Source organism: Amblyomma maculatum, chromosome 8 (genome assembly GCF_055883805.1).
Source record: "Amblyomma maculatum isolate TAMU_Amacu chromosome 8, ASM5588380v1, whole genome shotgun sequence".
NCBI classification, from domain to species: domain Eukaryota; kingdom Metazoa; phylum Arthropoda; class Arachnida; order Ixodida; family Ixodidae; genus Amblyomma; species Amblyomma maculatum.
In genome coordinates, this window is record NC_139351.1 from 86079483 (window position 1) to 86101256 (window position 21774).

The 21774-nt window shown below is 44.1% G+C and overlaps 1 protein-coding gene across 1 annotated transcript in view; it reads left to right on the forward strand.

Annotated features, from left to right (window-relative positions):
• Positions 1-21774, forward strand: part of LOC146181698 (uncharacterized) — a 74774-nt gene that overhangs the window by 31054 nt on the left and 21946 nt on the right. Inside the window, exon 8 of the mRNA XM_084575833.1 lies at positions 296-793. Coding sequence (XP_084431959.1) covers positions 296-793 — 498 coding nt within the window. The remainder of the gene's footprint in view (positions 1-295; positions 794-21774) is intronic.

Sequence of the window (21774 nt, forward strand, 5' to 3'; positions counted from 1 at the left end):
AGGTAGATATAAACTTTGATTTGACGTTTTCATTGCCTGGACATCACTGGGTGACAACCTGCATTCAACTGCATGCACAGTTCATAATTTAGATAATTTGGTTCAGGCTGGAATTTTAGGTTTGTTGCAGCAAAATCAAGCAAGCAGCACAAAAAGTATGTCAGATCCAGCTCCATCGTTTTTTGTTTTGTGCGGTTTGATTTAAAAAAGTTTTTCTCCGGGTTAGTTGTCACAGCTATTTATGACAGTCTTTGGCATGCATAGTTTTCTACCAAATACCATGTGAACTGCATAGTGCTGGTTCTCTGCTCTTAAAATATTCTGCCTTTTAAATGCAGGCCCAGCTACCATAGGCTCCAAGTATAACACTCTTTGCGGACAAGAGTATTTGGATGAAAAGAGTCCAACAAGTGCCAGCTCGCACCTGGCAGAACCCACAGGCAAGACACTGCTGCTGAAATGCAGCATTTGCAACAAGTGCTTCAACTTCAACAGTGACCTAACAAGGCACTTTCGCACCCACACGGGCGAGCGCCCATTTCATTGCGACTACTGTGGAAGGCACTTTGAAAGAAACAGTACATTGCTGCGTCACATACGGACACATACAGGTGACAAACCATATCAGTGTCAGCTGTGCCCCATGGCGTTTACAGAAAATTGGATTTTAATGAGACATATACGGTCCCACAACGGGGAAAGGCCATTTCAGTGTGATTTGTGTCCAAAAGTATTTGCACAGGCTCACAATTTAAAAATGCACAAGAAGAAAAAACATAATGGCAAGACCACTTTTTTATGATCATTAACAAGGAACCAGTTAGAACCACGTTGAGTACCTAAAACAAGGATGGCTATTAACCTGTGCTAGAAACTGTGATAAGCCTAGTCTGCTCTTGAACTTATGTATTTTTAAATTGTATCATGGCATGCATTTTTGTCATATAGCTACTTTTTGACAAAATACCTTGAACAATGACATATGTAATATTTATTAATGATTGCCATTTTTGAGCATGTCATTGCTGAGAGTCTGTGGGTGTTAACAGGGGTGCCACCATTCTTTTTTTGTATTCTGAGTGTATTATGTTTTATGATGCTGTCAATGAGTCCTGGAACTGACACTGTAGCTTTGTTGATATGCATAGGTAATGGAGAAGAAATTCTCTTATATGTTATTCTGACGTGCATGTTCTAAAGGTGTTGGAGTAATGAAAGATTTGAAAAAAATGTCCCATTTGAAAATTTCTCCTTGCTTACTTTGGAGGCTTCATGACTAGCTTGTTACCTGAAATTGGACCTAATGAAAGATATCAACAGTTCAAGTGTCTTCATCCTCATGGATGTAAGTTGAATAATTATTGTGGTTTTATGGAGTGCACATGCTAGTTGTGCACAAATGTTATCAGGTAGAGGGTTTGGCAACATCCTGATGTGCATAACAGATTGTTATCTTTGTGCTTTGTTGCCTGTGTGATATATTGTACTTATTCTTTTGCTCTGATTGAGCATGGGTTGTGCAATGCTTACATAATTTTAGAAGTATTCACCTCAGTGCATTGCAAAATATAAAGTGGTATTATTCATTGTATGTTTTCTATTTCATATATCTTACTTCACATGGCATTTTTTCTTATTGAATTGGTCTTTTGAATAAGGTGGTACCATTCTCATTGTTTGTGATGTTCATTTTTCTCACTGGTGTTTTGCTTATAATCCCAAACCAATGTTGTGTCTTGGCTACCCAAACTATTTGCATCTAGAGACTAATTGCCGTTTTCAGAAGCAGGAAAAGATCTTTTTTTTACTGTGACTGTTATCAGTGGTCTGTACAGTGTCTCACGGTAAAGCTATTCTTTACGATGGAAATTTCTTATTTGTGGCACAGTAGTGCACACGAATGCGTGCTTATGTCAATATTGGTATCTTATGCCTGCACAAAAGCTGCCAGGAGGGCACAAGTAGAATTCAAAATGATATTCTTCTGTGAGGCTGGCCATAACCAATTAGGCCACAGGAAAAATATTTTTGGCACCTTTGCTGCCTGAGCTATACATCATGAGTGGCATTCCATGACAATGACAAGTCTTCCCACTCATGTTTCTTTTGCCCTTTAGAAGGTTGTGCATTGTCCTCAGACATGAACCATTTCTATACGAAAAAAAATCAAAATACAAATTACTTAGTGCAAACAAATAGGGCATTATTTTTTTACGAACTGGCTTGAGGGAAAAGGTAGACATGGAAATATCTGCCTTCCACTATGGTATACCATAGCATCATAGCCTAAACCACTTTGGGACATTAGACCTCATAAACTAGACTACACTTGCACTGTAGTCACAGTGCACTCATTCTCTGCATTGTAAAAAATACTACATGCTTCTAGTGTTTCTCTAAGCGATCACAAGTTATCTTACTCTTTCCATTTAGGGAAACTTGACTGCACTGGATCACTTATTCACAGCTTTGGAGCCTTCATTTAGGGATTCGCACTTATGCTTGAGAAAGTAGAGGTTCGAAGTGATAACATTTCATTAAGCAAAATAAAGCATTATGCTCTTTCATATTCTTTTTGTCTTCTAGAAATATGTGTGAAAATTTACAGAAATAGTTTAGGTTTTCTGGACAAACACTGATGAAAAGTGTGTCAAGGCATTATGGGGGCACTTAAGCTCCACCTTTTAAAGGTATAACGCAGTACCGTAGGCTACCATCTTGCATGTAAAGCAGTGCTCTAAAGGGACAGGGTAAGCGAAAATTCTAAAAGTAGTAAATTTTTTTGTTTTTCCTAAATATGAAAGTACATTTCTTTTCTGCACCTTTTCCAGTACGACACTTCATCCTGATTGAATTTTACCAATATTAAAAAGCAATCTGAAGGCAAAGCGACATGCCCCCTTTACACACGCTGTTTTTTTTTCGTAACTTTCTTACAGCGTAAATCTACAGAAATAAAAGTTTCCTGATTTTGGCTACCAGACAAGGCCACTTGGCAACAATGTTCAAGCTTGAATGTACTGGACAATGTTACTAGAACAAACTCAGTTTCACAGCTCCTCATATCGCCCAGCGGAGGAGAGTGTTTCAAGTGGCGGTCGCGAGAAATAGCGGCGCTGTAGTCAACTCTTGCTCTTTGCCAGGCGCATCGTCTGCTACACGTGGCGCGAAAGTATGGAGCGACCAGCACACACGTAGCTTTTGCGTGTTGCCGTTGCACTGTACATGGCTGCAGTATAATTATAACTACATTACGACAGCTTTGGCTTCGGAGCGACGCATTACCTTGGAGAACGCGTTTATGTTATGCGAACTTGAGCAAAGTAGAGTTCTGGGCTAGTTGGTAATACATGATAGCGCTCGTCCTGTGTGCCTCTCTTGTCCTTGTTTGTTCTGCGCTAAGCCTCCCACTTATCATGTTATGCGAAATTCATTTGTTAATGCTATGAAACAAGCGTGAGCGCTGTCGACTTGCTCACAAACACTGTTTCTTGTGTTACTTCCTGGCCTGTGTTTTGTAGTATGTTCTTTCAGGGTATAGATCCTGTCATGCAAACAAATTAGTCAACTTTTCAGTGCACAGGAGCACTCTAACCTTAGAAGGTAATGCAGTGGGTGTCACGTTTACTACTATGCTGCACATATTGCCGCAATTACACGCAGAAATCTGCTAGCCTGTGCAGCCTGTTCATGCAGTGCATGAAGTCTGGCTACTCGCGTCAAACGATATAGTGAACACTGATTGCGAATAAACGGCCTCTGTCGTTGCCTAATCAGAAACGCTTTTCTTAATGTCTCACTTTCGAAGTATGGCGTGGAATATAGCTCCGGATCGGCACTCTCGCACTTCTGTATATAGCAATTTATAAAAAAAAATTATTTCTTTGTCATCTAAAACAACGTCAGATGCAAAGAGTTATTTGGTGAGTTCAATAAAAGAGGAATCAGTGAGAATGGGCGTGTGCACTGCGAAAGGAAATGACTGAACAAGCGCATGAGATTATTCAAAAAACTTATATTGCGAGTAACCAAGTCGCGCCCTTGATAGATTCTCCTCCTCCTTTACAAACACACACACATGTGCACGCACGCACACACACACACACACACACACACAAAGAAAATAAAAACGACATAATTTTATTGTTTGTAGGGGAAGTTAATGTGAGCGCGTGAGCGGCTTCATCTCCAGATACCGATTCGTGGCCTGGGGTCCATTTAATCCTGATCCTCCGTGAGATCTCCCTGGATTCGAGAATTTTCTTAGCCGCGGATGACACTCCTTCTTTTGTCAAGTTCCAAATGGCTGTTTTGCTGTCGCTTATAATCACTTTAGCTTTTGTGCTGACGCAGGCTAGTGCAACTGCTACCTCTTCAGCGATGACTGCATTTCTTGTTTTTATAGACACCGTGATTAGAGGGGCTCCGGCTCCGTCCACCACTGCTGCGACTGCAGCTCCCGATTTCCCGGTGGCTGCGTCAGTGTACGCCACGGAGTTCGGGTCAAGCTTGCTCATCTCCTTTTCGATGGCTTTGGCTCTGTCTTCTCTTCTCTCTTTGTTGTAAATGGGGCTCATGTTTCTTACCATGGATGGGATGTACAGGTTGGTTCTGCAGTTTTGGCTGAGGTTGATCTTGGGGTCCATCCCTCTGTCGTGCTGGAGCCTGACCCATTCTAGAATTTGCCTTCCCGTCTCGGATTGACTGAGTCTCTCCATTCGCGCTATCCTTGTGGCTTCCATTATTTCCTCCCCTGTGTTGTGTACCCCCATTCTTAGCAGTCTGGTCGTGGAGGTGCAGCTGGAAGCATTCACGGCAAAAGTCAGAGCTACTAATCTACACAAACAAAAAGGAGACGCCAACCTTCGAAATCACAGTGGATGGTCAAAAAGTGCCCGAGGTTAATCAGATTAGGATCCTCGGACTCATCATCCAGGCATACGGCAGAAACGGGTCCCTGATAGCCAAACTACTGAACTACGCTGCACAAGTAACGGGTCTCATCAGAAGGGTCTCTCAAAAACAGGGGACTCAAAGAAAAGAGCCTGCTAAGACTAGTACAGGCTTATATAATCAGTACCTAGGGTAACCCTAGCAAAAATTCCCAATAAAAAATTCCAATAGCTTATTGGGTTATTGACACCAATAGCTATAGGTAATATATCCTTTAGGTCCAATAGCTATATGTCATATACCTATATGTCCATCAGGCTATAGGTCCATTATCTGTATGCCCATTAAGTCACTATTGGGTATATTGGTTGTATTTGGAATTTCCCAATAGTCGAGGACGACCCCCGGGCAACAGCCTCAGGGATCTTGGGAGAGATAAGGTCATTTTGCCAGCTCATTTTTGTTTTATTATTTGACTTTTCGTGACATCTGCAATCTTCACAGCCAGAATTTTTCCCAAGCAGCGGTGTCGATCTGCCAGGTCCTGGCCCCTGCAGCGCTGGTCCAAATGATACCTGAAGAAGGCTGCAAAAAGGTACATAAGAGAGTAGCTAGCATTATTAATGTTCATTATTCTCAGCAAACCGCACCCTGAATGCAAAAAAGAAAAATTATGCATGTATGACAGAGCTCAGTGCTTACTGAAAGCCAATTACAGAAGTACACATTTTCTTCACTAAGCATAAATTTGTTTTTGCTCCGTCGTAGGAATAACTTAAGCATGCAGGCACCTTCAGTACACACTAGAAAAACTGAAATTTCCAGACTACGACACTGGAGCAAAATATATACAAAAGGAGGAGAAAGCGCAGCACTTGTTATTCAGCATGCAGTTATCGAATACACTGCAAATGCGGTGCTGCTGCATACATACCACTCAGAGCTTTCAGCTTCTTTGCGTCTAATGGAGGCTTCGGATCTGCTTTAGTCCTGTTAGAGGCAGTGCCAGTGACGCTTCGGCCCAGGAGGCCTGCCGACGAAAAAATCGCCACTGCTGCTTCGCGCACAAATACACTATCTTTATGGCGGCCCATCAGGTGTTGATAGGTGGCCAAAGGGACCCATACACCCTCTCCCAGGAACATCTGAAAAAGAATGTCAACCACAAAAGAAAGACCAAATAACTTACTACACTGAAAGGTACCAAAGGACTGTTTAAAAAGAAAAAAGCAAAATGTAGTGAGGAAGTAAAATCCTAGCGGCAAATACGGTGTACAGAATGCAATATATTTATCCAGAATGCACAAGATGCATGCTATGTTTTCCTGAAAGCATATGTGACAGCAGTAATTTCAAAACAGGCTAGGTGTGAACATGCAAGGCTACAATAATGAATTTGTATAATTATTTCTACCCATGCAGGTCAAAACACAGCTAGGGCATTGTAGATGCTTTTTGCCCTTTGCAAATCCTAAGAACACATCATAGTGCACATGACATGAGTATCAGAGTGTATCAGGCTAAAATGAATAATGCATGCATTATTCGTTTTAGCCTGCAGGCCTGAAACTTGGCAAAGCTTCTCCTTATAAAAGAAAACTAACACTTCCTGAAGCAGGTGGTACGCTAAACAAACTTAAATAATATAAACCTCAGACCCTGATGCCAAAAAAGGCACGTGTTCGTCTTGGGCAGTGCCATCGTTGCCTTTTTCGTCTATCATTAGTGGAGGTGGTGACATGGCTCGTGATGCCCTGCTTTCTGCAGGCTTATATGGAGCAAGGTCCTCTACAGGACGTAGAGCCGCAGGCCTTGCCGGAATTTCCACACGCCTACTGGCTGGGGAGTGAGGTTCCGGCAATTTTCGCACGGCAACAGGCGAACTTTTCCTGCAGCCATTGGATATCTCGGGTCCACCAGCTTTCTTACAGTTGCAGAGGCTTTGTTCTGAGCAGTAAACAAAAGTTTATGAGCAAGTGCTAGCTAGGAATAATGATACATAGTACGTGCACTACTCGCAACAAGCCACTCTGCCCTTTCCATATTATAAGGGGATGGAATTTGCAGTATTTGTACAAATTAAGGCAATCTCAAGACATGCAACACCCTACCTAAACCTGACAGTAAGGGAAAAGGAACAAATCGACGTCGTAATAAGGAAGAGCAAAAGCGCACTCAGGCCTGATGTTAAATAAAAAATATAGCAGAAAGCTTCGTCTTAAGAGAGGACGCGATAGCGCCTTTAACGCCGTCTCTTGATTCCGCCAATTTTAGGCATTAAAGACTGGTACGTAGTTGGCCAAGCGTACGTCTATTTGTTTTTGATTTTAGGGTAAAGACGCAGCATCTTCTCGGCGCACATCCTACGTTTACAGTGAACGGCATAGAATTGGAGGCACACATGTCGGCGGCTTGAATCCCAGTCACAAACAAACTGGAAAAGAAGGTGGATGCTAAATAAGAAGTGAAAAATTGCATGACAGCACGCTGAACGCTGCGCAATGAGCGGCTACGTCATTATTTTTTATGAAATGACTTGCGCCTCACGATATCGCGTAATAAAAAGAAATGAAACCGAAGAGCAGAACGTTACTAGAACGCTGGTTCTAGCGAGCAAGTCGACAACGCTGTTACAATTGTTTCGCGGCATTAAATTCCGCATCACACAAAAGCGTTCACTGAGTTAATGTGTGCTTTCGAAGCCAAAACTGTCGTAATGTAGTCATAACTGCAATGGAGCCGTGTAGAGTGCAACGGCAGCACGTAACAGCTACGTGTATGCCGGGGGCTCCATGCTTCCGCGCCGCGTGTAGCAGACGACGCGCCCGGCAAGGAGCAAGAGTAAAGCAAGAGCACGGCGGTCTCGGGGGAGAGCGCGCAAGAAAGAGAAGCGCTCTCTCCCTCGAAACCGGCCGTGGCAAGAGAAAAGTCTCCTAAAAAAATGGAGGATGGCAAGAGATGGGCAACAGTACAGTGGTTACTGTAGCAACAGTAAACTGCAGCGCCGCTAGTTCACGCGACCGCCACCGGGGACACCTCTCCGGGCGGAGCTAGTGTCTCCCAAAGCATCGCTGGGCGGCGCTGCGGCTCCTGATGGGCAACGCCATCTGTGGCAGAAAAACACACACTGGGACGCCGCCGACTCGGCTCGCTGCCTTCGCGACGTGCGCCGCGCGCTTTCTCGAACGAGCACGCGCCCCCGCAGGCGCATCGCAACATGCCGCCTGCATTCCGTCTTGATGATTGGACAACCTACCGCGTATTTCCATGGAGGAAACGTAATTATAGGCGAGAAAAATTTTATCCACGTCAGCACTGTAGAGCAGACGACAGACGGCGATGAGTAAATATTGATTGTGAATGCGTTTCCCACGTTAGCGAAAACGTCGGAAGTTTATCTCGAGGTAAGTCAGCCATGCAACTATATTGTCGTCTATAATATGTTTAAAAACTGCGGAAGTATTATCAGTACTCTGAGATAAAGTTGCTCGCTTGTTGATTATTGTTTTGGCCTGTAGCATGAGATCTATATACGGTCTTGTTTTTATTATTACGATGTTACTAAAGCAAATCTTGCAGTAAAGAATAAGCTATAGTCCGAAGGAGATGTTTCTTCAAAGGCACGAACGCTAGCAGTCTCAAAAGCACATGCGTGCTCCGCGCGCTGCACGCGACATAACCGGCTCGCCGGCTCGGAAGGAAGGTGAAATCCAAGCTTGTACTACAATCGTGCTTTATTTCGGTTCTGACTAAATGATTGTGCTTTATTTATATTTGGTTTGCATTTACGAAACCTGTGACGCGAATAGGGTGCTCCGTGCGAGTAGTGTCAATCGAGCCATAACCATAACTAGGATCGCTTTTGTATTGCACTTCCAACATATTTTGGTTATGAATAATAATAATGTTGGTTCATTTATTGCCCAATTTGCGGAAATCTGTAAAAGCGGCTCAGCCAAGCATGTCCACCCCCCCCCCCCCCCCCAAAAAAAAAAAAAAAAAAAAAAAGCCTCGTTCCTAGATATTTTCTTGGTCGTAGGGCACATCCACACATCATTATCGATCGCGGACGTCGCACGCTGGATATCTGTTGATTTGGTTGCTTTCAGAGCACTCACAAAGCAGGGAGAGAGCACAGAAAATCGGCAAAGCAAGACACGCGCGGAGCGAAGAGCATGATAATCCTCTACCCCCTTCACTTCGTATAGATGGTGTTAATCCATTGCACTCTTTTGATGCCTTTCTAAGACGTCTTTGTCAATCGTCGCACATTTCTGAGTTCATGGAGAAGGGGAAAATTGGCCCTTTTCGTTTCTACAAAGAACGCGAGACTTCTCAGAATCTGTCATGCGGTTGGAAAACAGGTCTCGTGGAAACGCTTCCAATGAAATCTGCAAAGTTCCACACGTGAGCCTCGTCTTTTGGCGCTTCGCCTACTATTGTGGCTACCCATGACACAATGCTACTTAGTACCTCCGTTTCGCATCAGCGGAAGCGTTTTTGTATCGCCAAATAACCGCCAGGCGCAACTCGATAGTCGCACGTGCATAGGAAGCTAGCGGAGCGTCTGCTCCGGCGACGTCCCATCGTTTCACATTTCGCCACCATGCCAGGAATGCGGCGCTGCCTTCGCGCGGCGAAACTTGAGCTTGGGTTCCCTTATAGGGACCGGGCGCCCGTTGTATGGCGCCACCGTCGCCTCGGTGGAACAGCGCCGCCCGCGGCGGAGTGCCGAAACAGCGGAATGGCGAGGCAGCTGAGCGGCGCAGTCAAGGTCAATGTACAACTGGTCGCGCAACTTGGAAGAAAACGCGTGCAGCTGCCTACTGCCAGCGGCATCAACTCGATGATGAGGGCTCCTGCGAACTGTGAGGCAAATTACTAGCGCACAGAAAATAAGATCTGCCAGAACTCCAAAGAACTAGAAAGTAAACATAATATTCGCGCTCAGGAATGAATGCAGTTTTTGTTTCTTGCGTAAGAAAAAAACGTGTCACATTTGTAATAATATTTTAACTTGTTTCTAACGGCCTCTCTCGGCCACTTATTATCCGCTGCGTAGTTGCTCAAAGCTCAGAGGCTCAGATATGGCTCAGACCAAAGCGTTTTTCATCCGCGGAATGGGTGCGTCGTCGGCCCCGGTTCAACGTTAATCGTTGCGTGCTGCGTACAGAGTGGGTTATCTGCAACAAACAGTCAGTATTTCATTCTGCTGGTTGTGGTAGAGCTTTACAGCAAGGCGAAGACTGTCTGTGCTCGATGAGAAACTGATTGCCGCTGCATGTGCGCATTTCCGGACGATGGGACAATGCTGCGTCACAGCTCGGCGGCTCGGCTCGGCCTCCCAGGCACGTCGCAAAAGTGGTGGCTTGTTTTACGGATACACGTCTGCATGAGCGGCGTATCGCTGCATGTTTTAATTGAACGGTGAAGGTGAGATTTTATTGCCCCCAAGACGCGAACCGCATTGATGTAAGCCTTCCGTTCCGCTCCCTTTGCTGCGTGTTTTGCTTACTGCGTCGTATTACCGCACCAACGTTCGCTGAACGTGCTTTAGCTGTTATTACAGTGATGTTCTTATTGTCAATGGGATGCTTAACATGTTAAATGCTTAAGTTGTAAATTTGTAACCTCACATTGACTCCTTTTAGTGGCAAATGAAGCGCGAGTAGAATATGGGAATCGTGAACAGGGCGAGATTTATTGGAGCGAAGCTATATCTAGATATTTTCACTTCTCAGACGCATTAACTTCTAAATACTAGCAATCCCAATTTGAATTGCTTACCTAAGCTCTTACAGGTTGGCGTTCTAGCGCTAGCGTTAGTTATTCCGTTCGTTTGTTTTTGTTGTTCTTTGACGCTGATATGTACTTTGTTAGCAAGATCTTTCACCCTTTTATAATCTCACCGCGTCTCGTTTGGAGACCTACGCTCAGGAAATTTTGTTATCACGAGGATTTCATGAAGACCGTGACGAATGAGCGGTGGTCGCTCTCCTACACTTAAAGATTTCATTGTCGTGGAGCGTCTATGTAAGTAATCGTGAATTAATAAAGCCTGGCTTTCTATGCAGCACAGCTTCACTCATTTATGCCCTTAGTGAAATGCCTCAAGCCATGTGGTTCTATCCATGCGCTTGCCGAATTCACTTGAAGGCCCTTGTTCACAAACGTGCCCGAAGAAATAAGCCCCAGAATGCGTTTACATGACGCGCGACGAAAGACTAGGCTAACGACGACGGAGGCAGAACGATGCTATGATAAGGTGGTTAAAGATGCCGTAACATTTCAGTTAACGTAAAACTTGACAGTAGAAATCCATGTCAAGTAAAGTTGGCTGAACAGTTACGGTGTCCATTTTCCTGCCTTATCCGAGCATCGTTCTGCCTCCGTCGTTGTTGGCCTTGTTTTTCGTTCATAAGTAAAAAGACGATCAAATTCCCCGCTAAAAGTACGTCCCTGTGACGTCACAAGCATCGTCACGTGTTTGTTGTGCCTCACAGTTCGCAGGGGGCACTGGGAAACTAAAGCCTCGCTCAGAGTCGACACGCAGGCTTCTATGGGAGTTACGCTACCATTTGTTCTTCTACCATGGCGCAGTCGTTTCCGTTCTGCGAGGCGTTTTTGAGCCTGTTCCTACCCGTCGTTTTGCGGTGTGGCTTTGAGAGCTTTGAGCTGCTTTGAGTAATCGCAAGGAGTCTTTTTTGACGGGGAAATCTTGAAAAAGAAGCCGTTCTCGGCAGGGTGTGCGTGTTTTTTTTTTGTTGTTGTTGTTGTTGTTTTGAAACCGCCCGGCGCATGGTATTTCTGTTATATATACTCGAAAATGCCGCGCGCATGATTTCACCATGCGCTAGGAAACCTTCGTTAGGCACTTGTTAAGGCGACTTCGAAGACGGGAATTGCGCCTGCACTGCGCGTCTATCTCATATATTAGGTCTAGTCTGAATCTGCCTGAAGATCAAATACCGCCGAGCCGTGTAGCGTGGTAGTTGTAATGGTCAGCGTTCATGTAAAATGAAAAAGATTCTGCACCTGTCTTTTTTTGGTAATAGCTAGGCTCAAACGATTCAGAGACATTCCAGTTTCAACCTTACAACGAGAGCTGTAAAAGGAGAAAAATAAACAAGCAAGACAAAAGTAGGATCCTATTTATGGTTGGAATAGCAAACACACATATACTTCCAGGACTTCCTGCACAATTACGCTACAATAGCTCACTGAACCCGGCCTTGAGACCGTCAAACTTAATCATAATATAAGCCAAATTAGTAATACCACCTCAGCATCATTTTCACATATACGGCAATGCTCTTGTTGAACACGTCGGAGCTGCTACATATAATTGACTTAGAAAATATTATACTATGCATGCCTTTCTCCCGACATGCTGCGTAGGTTGTGAAAAGAAAAAAAAATTAAATTTCCTGCTAGCGTTCTCTCAGCGCAGGAAGTTCAATGCGATTGACCGCACCTGCCTTGAACATCTGAAGGCAATAGTCCAATACTGTCAAACTGTTAAATACAATCGAAAAAAAAAAAAAAAACACAGTGTGATGTGTTGTAAGGTAAGCCACCGACAACTAAGAAAGCGTTCTATTGTTAAATTAATCCCTCTGATGGCTCGTTCGCTAAGGTGGTCTACTTTCTCAGCGTACCACGAACTTACGGGGCCGATACCTAGCTAACCTCGATACCTGATGAGTGTGAGAGGACACGACCATGTATGTAGTTTTCTATTTGCACGTAAAGGGATCCGGATAACTGAAAGCCATTCCTTTTACAACTTTGTCACTGCAGCTTGCCGGACTGCTGCTAAATCTGTTTACATTGGCCATACCTAGAATCAATTTCTGAGAGAGGTAAAACGGTCTTGCCATACTACGCCACAATCAAGAAATCTCACGTTCACTAAAACACCGATGAGAAACACACGTATTTAGGCGGGCCAGGAAATGAACACTGCTGAGAAAATACGTAAAGCCGCGTCAGATGCAACGTGAATGCGAAAAAAAAAAAATAACTGCTACATGGCCTTCGAAATTAAAAAAAAAAAAAAAACATGCTACGTTTATGCTCGTTTCCACAAATTAAATTGTATTTTTTTTTCTTGTTCGACTTTTATATGAAGCCGATAGCAGATTCTGTGACCATGCGGTATTGACTGAGCTGTGAAATGAGTGATTTTATTAGGTGAAATGGACATGCCACAAACAAATGTTAACAAATTCCAAGAGTATCAACGCAGAGCTATCTCAGCGCATTTTCATTGGTTGACAAACGAAAAGAGGAAAAATGACAGGATCATGGCAATAGGGATTGTTCATGTCTCCTGTCTGCTCTTCTGTTAAGAGAAAAAAGTAAATTATCTTTGACTATGTCAGCGTAAGTATGCGCACAAACATTGTCTCTACCCATCACTGAAGGTCGTAACGCAGCCCGAACGACGATGGTGGAGCTGCCTTTTCTTTTTCCGTGCTGGGGCTTTCTTGTACACAGGCGGGGAAATGCTAGCGTTGTAACTTACGCTGTTGGGTTACTTCGATTTCCAATTGTCAATAAAGTGACTACAGATGAAGGAGTGCGGCTTCGGTTCCGAGACTCTCGTGCCGTCACTCGTGGGGAACAGAAGGCACAGAGCATCCGGTACCAAGCGTAATTTTAAAAATTCGGCGCTTTCCATGACCACACAGTAACCAAATACGTAGATTCGTGCCTTTGCCTTTCAAAGAACCATGCTTAGGTCACCCGCCATTCATGCTTCTGTGGAAACCCGTTGAAATGAATCGACTTAAAAACGTCCGACGAGTTTGCGTAGCTGCCAGTGGAGCCAACAACGCACCGCGTTTCGCCAGCCTTGTTCGACCAGACTTCATTTCACTGGACATATTCACACAATTAACTAGCCCAACTTTCTGTTCTCTTCAGGATATATGCAGGCACAACGTCATCTAAACCTTAGGATTTCCAATTTCCACACAAACCAACGACAAACAGTAACCTCCAATGCGCTGGCAATGGGGCCGGCGCATTCCTGTGATTGAGCGATGCGCCGAGAGGCGGCGCCACCCATTCAGCTGTCCGGTCCCTATACAGGAACACTAGGCGGACTATGGTCACCATAGCGGAGCCAAGGGGCCATGGTATACAGCTTTGTCGCTTGACTTCATCACCTGACGAACTAACCACCAACCTTTACGGCGCAAAAAGTTGTATCGCAGCGCGCAATTTAAAAAACAAAAAATTACTTTTCGTAATTTTTTTCTAAACGTTTTTTTTTTTTTCTTTTGGGTCTGTGATCGCCCGCTCAAAAGGGTACAGTCTCATCGCCATTGGCCCATCGCCAGTTAAAAAAAAAAAAAAAAAAAAAAGTACATTACCTTAGGAATGTTTGTGCATGTTTGCGCTATCTTGAGTTCGTGTTCGTGGCGGCATAGTCTGAATAATTTTCTTCTGCTGAGCATCGGTAGAGATTGACAAATAATTATAAATGCAGACATGTCAAGCATACGTCTTGCACACAACAAACTTGGTTGGCGCGAACTCGAAGGCGCGCTGGGTTGTGTGCAAGACGTATGCTTGACATGTCTGCATGCACGCCTTCGAGTTCGCGCCAACCTCCAAGTTTGTTGTGTGCGAGACGTATGCTTGACATGTCTGCATTTATAATTATCTGTCAATCTCTACCGATGCTCAGCAGAAGAAAATCTACAGCGAATTATTCAGATTATGGACGTGCGGCTTGTGAAGCGTCACATGTCTGTGCGCGTCGCGGCGTGACCTGCTGGAGCCGATCTACACCTAGCTCCAACTTCACAAGTATTTGCTTTTGAAAGGTAATGCATGGTATTCATTGCGGTGATATCAAGATCTCATGAGAAACTGTTGACCTCAAGGTTTTACTACAACCGTTATTGACGTGCTTATTTGTCACTCGACAGCGCACGGCCGAATACTCTGCTGACAGCTTGCTTTGTCTACACTATGGCTATAGTGCCTAGCACTATACTATGGCCTAGCTTCTAGTGGACACTAATGTTACCTCTCCCCTGTAGCCAGCAACATCCTCAGCCTTTGTTGTCATACATCCTACTAGGAGAAAGAACTATTTACTGCAGATCCAGACCACTGGCGTCAGATAGCTAAATGTATAAAGAACAGAATGGAGTGTGCTTGGTCCAGTACTTCCAGAGTACGAATGGCACCTTGCTTGTATCCCCCCAAGAGATGAGCAAAGTATTTACGGGGCAGGATACAGTGGTTACGCGTTTCGTTGTGCGCATCTCGCTGCGACACCTGCGATATTCCTCTGACCAAAGGGAGTGGTGTCCACATGTTCTGCGTTGGATGTGGCAACAGTATTCTCAGTAGACCACTTGCTGCCGCGTAGACACCGATTGCCGGAGCCGCGAGCAGGTAGCAGTTAGGAAAAAAGAAAAGATCATAACATAGGCGTGCGCAGGGCTCTGCATTAGGGGGAGTAAAGTTCCACCGCAACCTTTTGGGTCAAACATGCTGTTGAGCTCTTACAGCACAGCTGAAGCATGTCATGTGTTAAATTTTTCTCATTCAATAACTCGTCACTTATGCTTTCTATTTGTGCTACCTATTCTTTCTTCGCGTCCTGTCGTGGTAGTGTAGTGGTTAGGGGTTAGGGTACTCGACTACTGTTCCCAAGGATGTGGGATTGAATCCCGGCTGTGGCGGCCGCTTTTTGTTGGAGGCGAAAAGCTAGGCACTGATGTGCTGGGCAATATCAGTGCACGTTAAAGAACCCCTGGTGGTCAATTTCTAGAGCCCTCCACTCCAGAGCCCCACCAATGTGACGTAGGAGCATACACTCTAGTGTTCCCATTCATTCCCCAAGGAGGTTCAAAATTCTTCCAAAAGCTCGCACTTGCTCACTTTTGGCAAAGCCGTTTGGACAGAACCCTTGATGTCATGGTAAAAAATCAAACGTTCCACGAGCTTCACTGATGAGCTTTCTGTTGGCTCAGTTACATTGCATATTTTGTTTGGCTTCTTTTGTAAAAAAAAAAAAAAAAAAAGGCTCCAAAGCTCATCACAAAACAGGTGCAAGGCTAAGGACATGCATTTTGTCAAGTATATTTTGCTGCAAATGGGCTGAATTTAAAGGGCTCCTGAAATGCTACGTGTGGTAAATGTTAATGCAAGAAATCTAGGTATAAAGGTGGTCATTGTGTGTATTCAAGTCAAATTTGAAAGCCTTGCATAGAGCTGATAATTTACAGATAATTTTTAAAAAGGGCTCCTTACCACCGCTCGCAGCCGGATGAAACCTCCCCATGACGTCAGTGGGGCTGCTTGGCGCACCCGCTCATTGGATGCTTCTAAGTTACGCAGGCAGCACTGGGCATGGCTGCGGTACTGTTGCGACTTGTTTTTTTTTTTTTTTTTTTTTTTTCTTATGCGCCGGCATTGGTTGAGTTGAGGGTGATAGAAGCAGCATCATTTTCAATCGCCAATATCTTCTGCATTAATAAAGCTAGCTTAAACAATTTTGTGTTGCAGAGAGGATTGGTGGGATACCTTTTGCTTGTGAGTGTTTTATAATTTTATTAAATAGCTTTGCATGGGCCCTTTAAATGTGGCATCACTTACAGTCTTTGTCAAACGAAGCAGAAACGCGCAAGAAAGGTGCAGTTTCACTCAACAAACGACATGAGAAGGGGCAACAGTATCTGTCTCCTATGCTCTTCAGACTCGCTTTCTGCAGCCAGTACCAGCGACGTTATCAATGAAACAGGCTTCAGCGCGGCGGCTGGTGAAGGCATGTGCTCACGACACCAGTCAAATTTTCTAGCCTCTGTAGTGCGAATCATGCTTCTGGAATCAGTGTTGTCTGCTTGGTTGTTCATAGGGGTTGGTTCATGCGAGCCAACCCCCATGAAGCAAATGAGTTTTCAGGCGATAGGCGTCTTGCTGCCCAAGGGGCGCTGCGAAAACGGTGCTAAAAAGCGCCCTCCAGGCTTCAGCTGGGTAGTGCAAATCCCTGGCGCCCACATCTGAATGCATGCAGTCAGTGTGGATCCACCGCTTTAATTTGTATTATGTATGAATTACAAAGAATTCAAGGCGCTGAAAATTCTTTCAGGGCTGTCAAGACATGAAAAAGGCAATAAATAATCCAATGCCAGGCATTATGCAACATGCAAAAATCTGAGCGAAGTCACGGCGCGTTGCCAGTCGATATAGCCACACGAGTGTGGCGCGATTTCGTGGAGCTCTACGAAAGCTTTACACACAACTGAGCAAGCGAATACACAAAACTGGAACTGGCAGTGCAAATAACTCCTCTAGGCATAAACAGCGCTTCCAATGGGCACCTTGAGCCGCCCGTGCATGGGCCGCTGGGATTTGCGTTCTATGCATGCATGTCCCTGAACTGATCTTAAGCTGGCTTTTGCATTTTACGCACCATTTAGCTGATAAGTCACGCTCGTAATGTTTGGAAATACAAACTCCACATACTGGAAAGTCACACAGAAAGCTGAAGCTGGGACTGCAGAAACGTTCAAATTATGCCGTGGGAGGCAGTTCAGTGTTCATCGTTAGGTGCAAATATCAGTGAAGGCACGTTGACCTTGGTCCTGCTGCTCAAATGCTAATCACCTTTAATTTATGTGCTTGCAGTTCTCTGCTTTGGAAATAAGCAGGAAGAATGCGTTAGAAGCTGCGATAAAGAAAAAAAAGCAAGAGTGGGTCAGAACCGTACCGCAAACTGGTTTGAAATGGTTCCTTGAATTTTTTCCGGTTTGGTTCAGTTCTAAGATGTCAGTAAAAATTGAGGTTCGCTTTGGTTCCGGTTTGACGACCTGGTTCGGCTTTTCTCGCAGTCAAGCATATTATACAGGTTTTCGCAACTTTTGACTGTTTTGCTTTCACATGTGTGTTGTTGCCGTACATGACAACCAAAATGCTGTGCTCACCATCCAGCAAAAGGAACCAGAGTTGAGGTGGACCTTCGCATTGAGTTCCATGAAGGCAAGGCTGTGCTTATTCTCAGGCGTGTGCTTCCTTATGTGTTCATGCGATCAAGGTAGGCTTGGCAGCGGCTGTGGTAGTGGGAAGGTGGGGGAGGTACAGTAATGCCACCTGAGTCAATTTTATGAAGCATGGAACAATGGAAAGTTCTCTTCCGGCTTTTTTTCTACTCCTAGCATAAAGTAACAGTGTACTTTTTTATAAGGTACATACGAAAGGGTGTCTCTCATCTCATAACCTGAGTTTCTGTGGGGTGTTAAATCCCATAAACCATATGAAAGGGGTGTAACTGGCCAATTTAAAGATTAAGTTATGCATCACTTTCACTTTGCAATGTACAGTCGTGCCTCGTTAATATAGACACTTTGGTTTCCGCACAAAACTGTCCATAAAGTGAGTCGTCCGTAATAACGGATCGGATTTTTTTTTTTTAGAAAAAAAAAAAACTGACCAAAAAAAGCGCTAAGGATAAGGTCTGCTTAGAGCATAATGTAAGCCAGCATTGGCATTAGGAGCTACAAGAACATTACCCGAGTCACTGTTATGCTTCAAGTGCTATGCACTTGAAAATATTCTGGTGCAATTGCATATTGTTCTCGATGGCGTTTCATTAATACAGTAAATTACTCGACTTCTACTTTTCATCTCCCACGAGTCCCGTATCAGCATTTAGTTGGCTGAAAGTTGTGGAATCCAACTTTCTACAAGGCGCAACCTGCTTTCAGAGTTTTGTTCAAGTGAATTCATGTAACACAAAAAATCATAGCGCGCACCTACTGCACAAATTCACAGTGTAAAATATGAAACCACAAAGAAAAAGGGCAATCAATCAGTCATTGGCGCTATGTTCATGTGGTGCTTGCCAACAAAATCTAGAAGAGAAATTATCTTTGAAGCAATGTAACGATTTGGTTTTCATGGCTATCCATACTAACGCAACAAAAATATATTGGCCCTAGTGGTACTTGTGCATTTTCTCTTTGTGCATTGTCCGTACAGCGAGTTTCCATATTAACGAGATGTAAACGCATGGAAAAAGTTTGGTCCCCACAAAACTGTCCAAAATTTGAGTCGTCCATATTAACGGGCGTCGTATTAATGAGACACGACTGTATATCAAAAACAGGTAGTCCGAGAGCTGTATTCTATGGGCTGTTTCTGCTGTTCATATCTGCATGTGTTAATTTGCTTTGCTGATTTTGAAATGTGAGACAAGCTGACTACAGCCAGAAGAAATTAGGTAAAGCAGATTGAAAAAGATGGTCGCAGATAGTTAAACCTCTGTGTAAGGAACCTCCATGTAGCAAATTCTTTGATATTACGAAGTTTTTCAATTCCGCAATGATGGCCCCATTGAAGTGCGTGTAATCATGTCTCAGCGGTTGACCTTGAAGTAATAGACTCTCGGTGCCGACCATCTCTTAGCTAGTGCTGAATTACTAAAAATTTAGCAGAACCCTGCAAATTTCAGGACGATAAAACACGAACTGACGTGAGAGGAATGTGTACAATTAATAACAATGAGCGACCAGTAGTCCAGTTGGTACAACGCGCCATTTTCCAGCGCTGACAGTGTATCAACGTGGCAATTAGAGCAGTCGCCGCTGCTTTCACTTTTGGAACGTGGCACTGCAATAGTTCATGCCTAAAAAGGAGTGAAAAAGAATTGAACAAAGAAAAAACTCAGGGTAAGCAATGTGCGTCCATCGCTGCTACGCTCTCGCGGGCTCCCGCATATCGGAAGCGGGAGCAGTGGAGCGCACTGGTGACGTGAGGCATAGTTGGTCATCTGGGGCAACGGTGGTGGGCGAGTAGGAAAATACGTGAAGAGGCAGGCACAAACGCACGTACTGTCCCCCTACTTATTCTTCTGCTCCCTCATAGACGCGTCTCGCAAGCTGCGGCGGTGGTGGAGGCTGCCGTCGCAGTCGCGGCGCGCCCTCAGCGTGATCGCAAAACGTTTCATCAGTTCTGCAACCTCAGCTAATTCTTATTTACTGTAAACACTTTCAAGGTGGTCTTCCTTACAATTAATTCTTAATCTGGTTTTTGTTCTGTGTAGTCCTTCTGAGTCTTCACGCAAAAACTGCATGCAACGAAGACCTGGATGTGAAAAAAATTAGCAGACATTTTACAGTTTTGTTATAACCAGGTTTAACTGTACGCTTTAATTCTGCTTAAGTTCAGTCTGAGCAAATGTGCATCACAAAGCCTTTGTTCATGCTGAGGCATTACGCCAACAGGCAGCAGATCTATTAAATCACTTAACTCTTTTCCATGGAAATCACTGCTATCTGCTAGTATTTCTGTATATTGATATGCACTAATGCTTCTGAGGAATTGTACATATTGTAACAGTACAGAAGAAGATGAAGCTTACAACACAAGTGAAGGAGAAAGACGTTGAAAAAAGACTCTCGTGCCGGACGCGCTGCCGTTGACCAGCTGAGCTCCCTGCCCTATCGTCTTGTTGTTCAGCGCTCCAAAGTCTTACCCCCATCGTAACAAAATGATAGAGGTGCGGGGTAAGGCATATACACTATTGATTTCCACTAATCTTCTCTTTAATTGCACTAGGGTTGCCTGATTAAGGTCACCGAATACTTTAAAGGTGAGCATTTTTTAGGCATTGGATTTTCTTGATACTGATATTTCTTTGCTTGAGTTTACAGTCCATGGTAGTAGAGAAATATGGAAGCTGAGTGGTGGGAATGCTACACTGATTGCACCAGTCTATGCCATTGCATTAGACTTGCTATCTGTTGCAGGTTTATGGTTTTCAGTATAATTGTGCAAAAGCTAGGGAAGATAGTATTCCAGTGACCTGACGGCGCTGCAGATGTTAAGTGGCCACTTACTACTGCTTGCTGGCGGGACTAGTTCTTTCTGACAATCTGAGACTGAACTAGTTAGTTCGGGTCAAGGCAGAAACTACAGCCTAATGGGAAAACACCACAAGAAAGTGGGTCGTGTAAAGTGCCAACTGAGAACACAGAAACTAAAATCAATGCATGAAAATGTGGCTAAAAATGCTGATGAAGAAGTAGCAAGCACAAACAACACTGTGAGCATTGCTCTCACCGAAACAGAAAAGAACCCCCTTGGACAATTCTAAGTTTTCGTTCAGCTATAGTTTCACCTTTGTCTGGGTCCTTCTCCTGATGTGTACTGAGAAATGTCTGATGGAATCTCACGCTGCCCAGTTTCACTTTTAATCCTTATCCGCCTCTCGTGAGTGCATGGTTTATCTGTGCACATATTTGGTGATGCTGCCAGCAATCAGAGCGGAATATGCAAATCCACATGCAAAAAATCAAACTGGTTTTCACAGGCTTCTGTAGTTTTAAGTCCCTGCCAGATATTTCATGCTTTTGAGCGGCGCCCTCACTTGTCCCTTGTCAACTTAACATGTGTCAGAGGCCTGCTTCAATAGCTCATTTTCATGGACCTAATTCCAGTTTGCTGTAAAGCACTGTGGCAAAGCAGCGTTTATTTGAAATTTTGGCATAGAAAGTTTGTATTAGTAGTTGCTATAATAGAATTGAGCCACCTTTGATGATGGTCACCACACTGTGTCTGCTTGAACTCATATGGTTCTCAGAAGTTTTTTGCTGAATGAACTTGAATTGTTACTGTTCAAGATAATTCAAATGAAGCCCCTTTGTCGCAAGTGTTTGTTAAAGTAGGGCAGTGTATCGGGACCACACAGCAGTACTGAAAATGCCAATGGAAGAAAATATTGATACTCTTTGAGACAGACTGCTTGCATTATAACACACTTTGATAAGAGATGTGCATCTGTGTGTGTGTGTGACTGTAAGAAACCAATGCTATGCGGAGAAAGAGTTATGGTTTGGTCACACTTATGCTGCACCT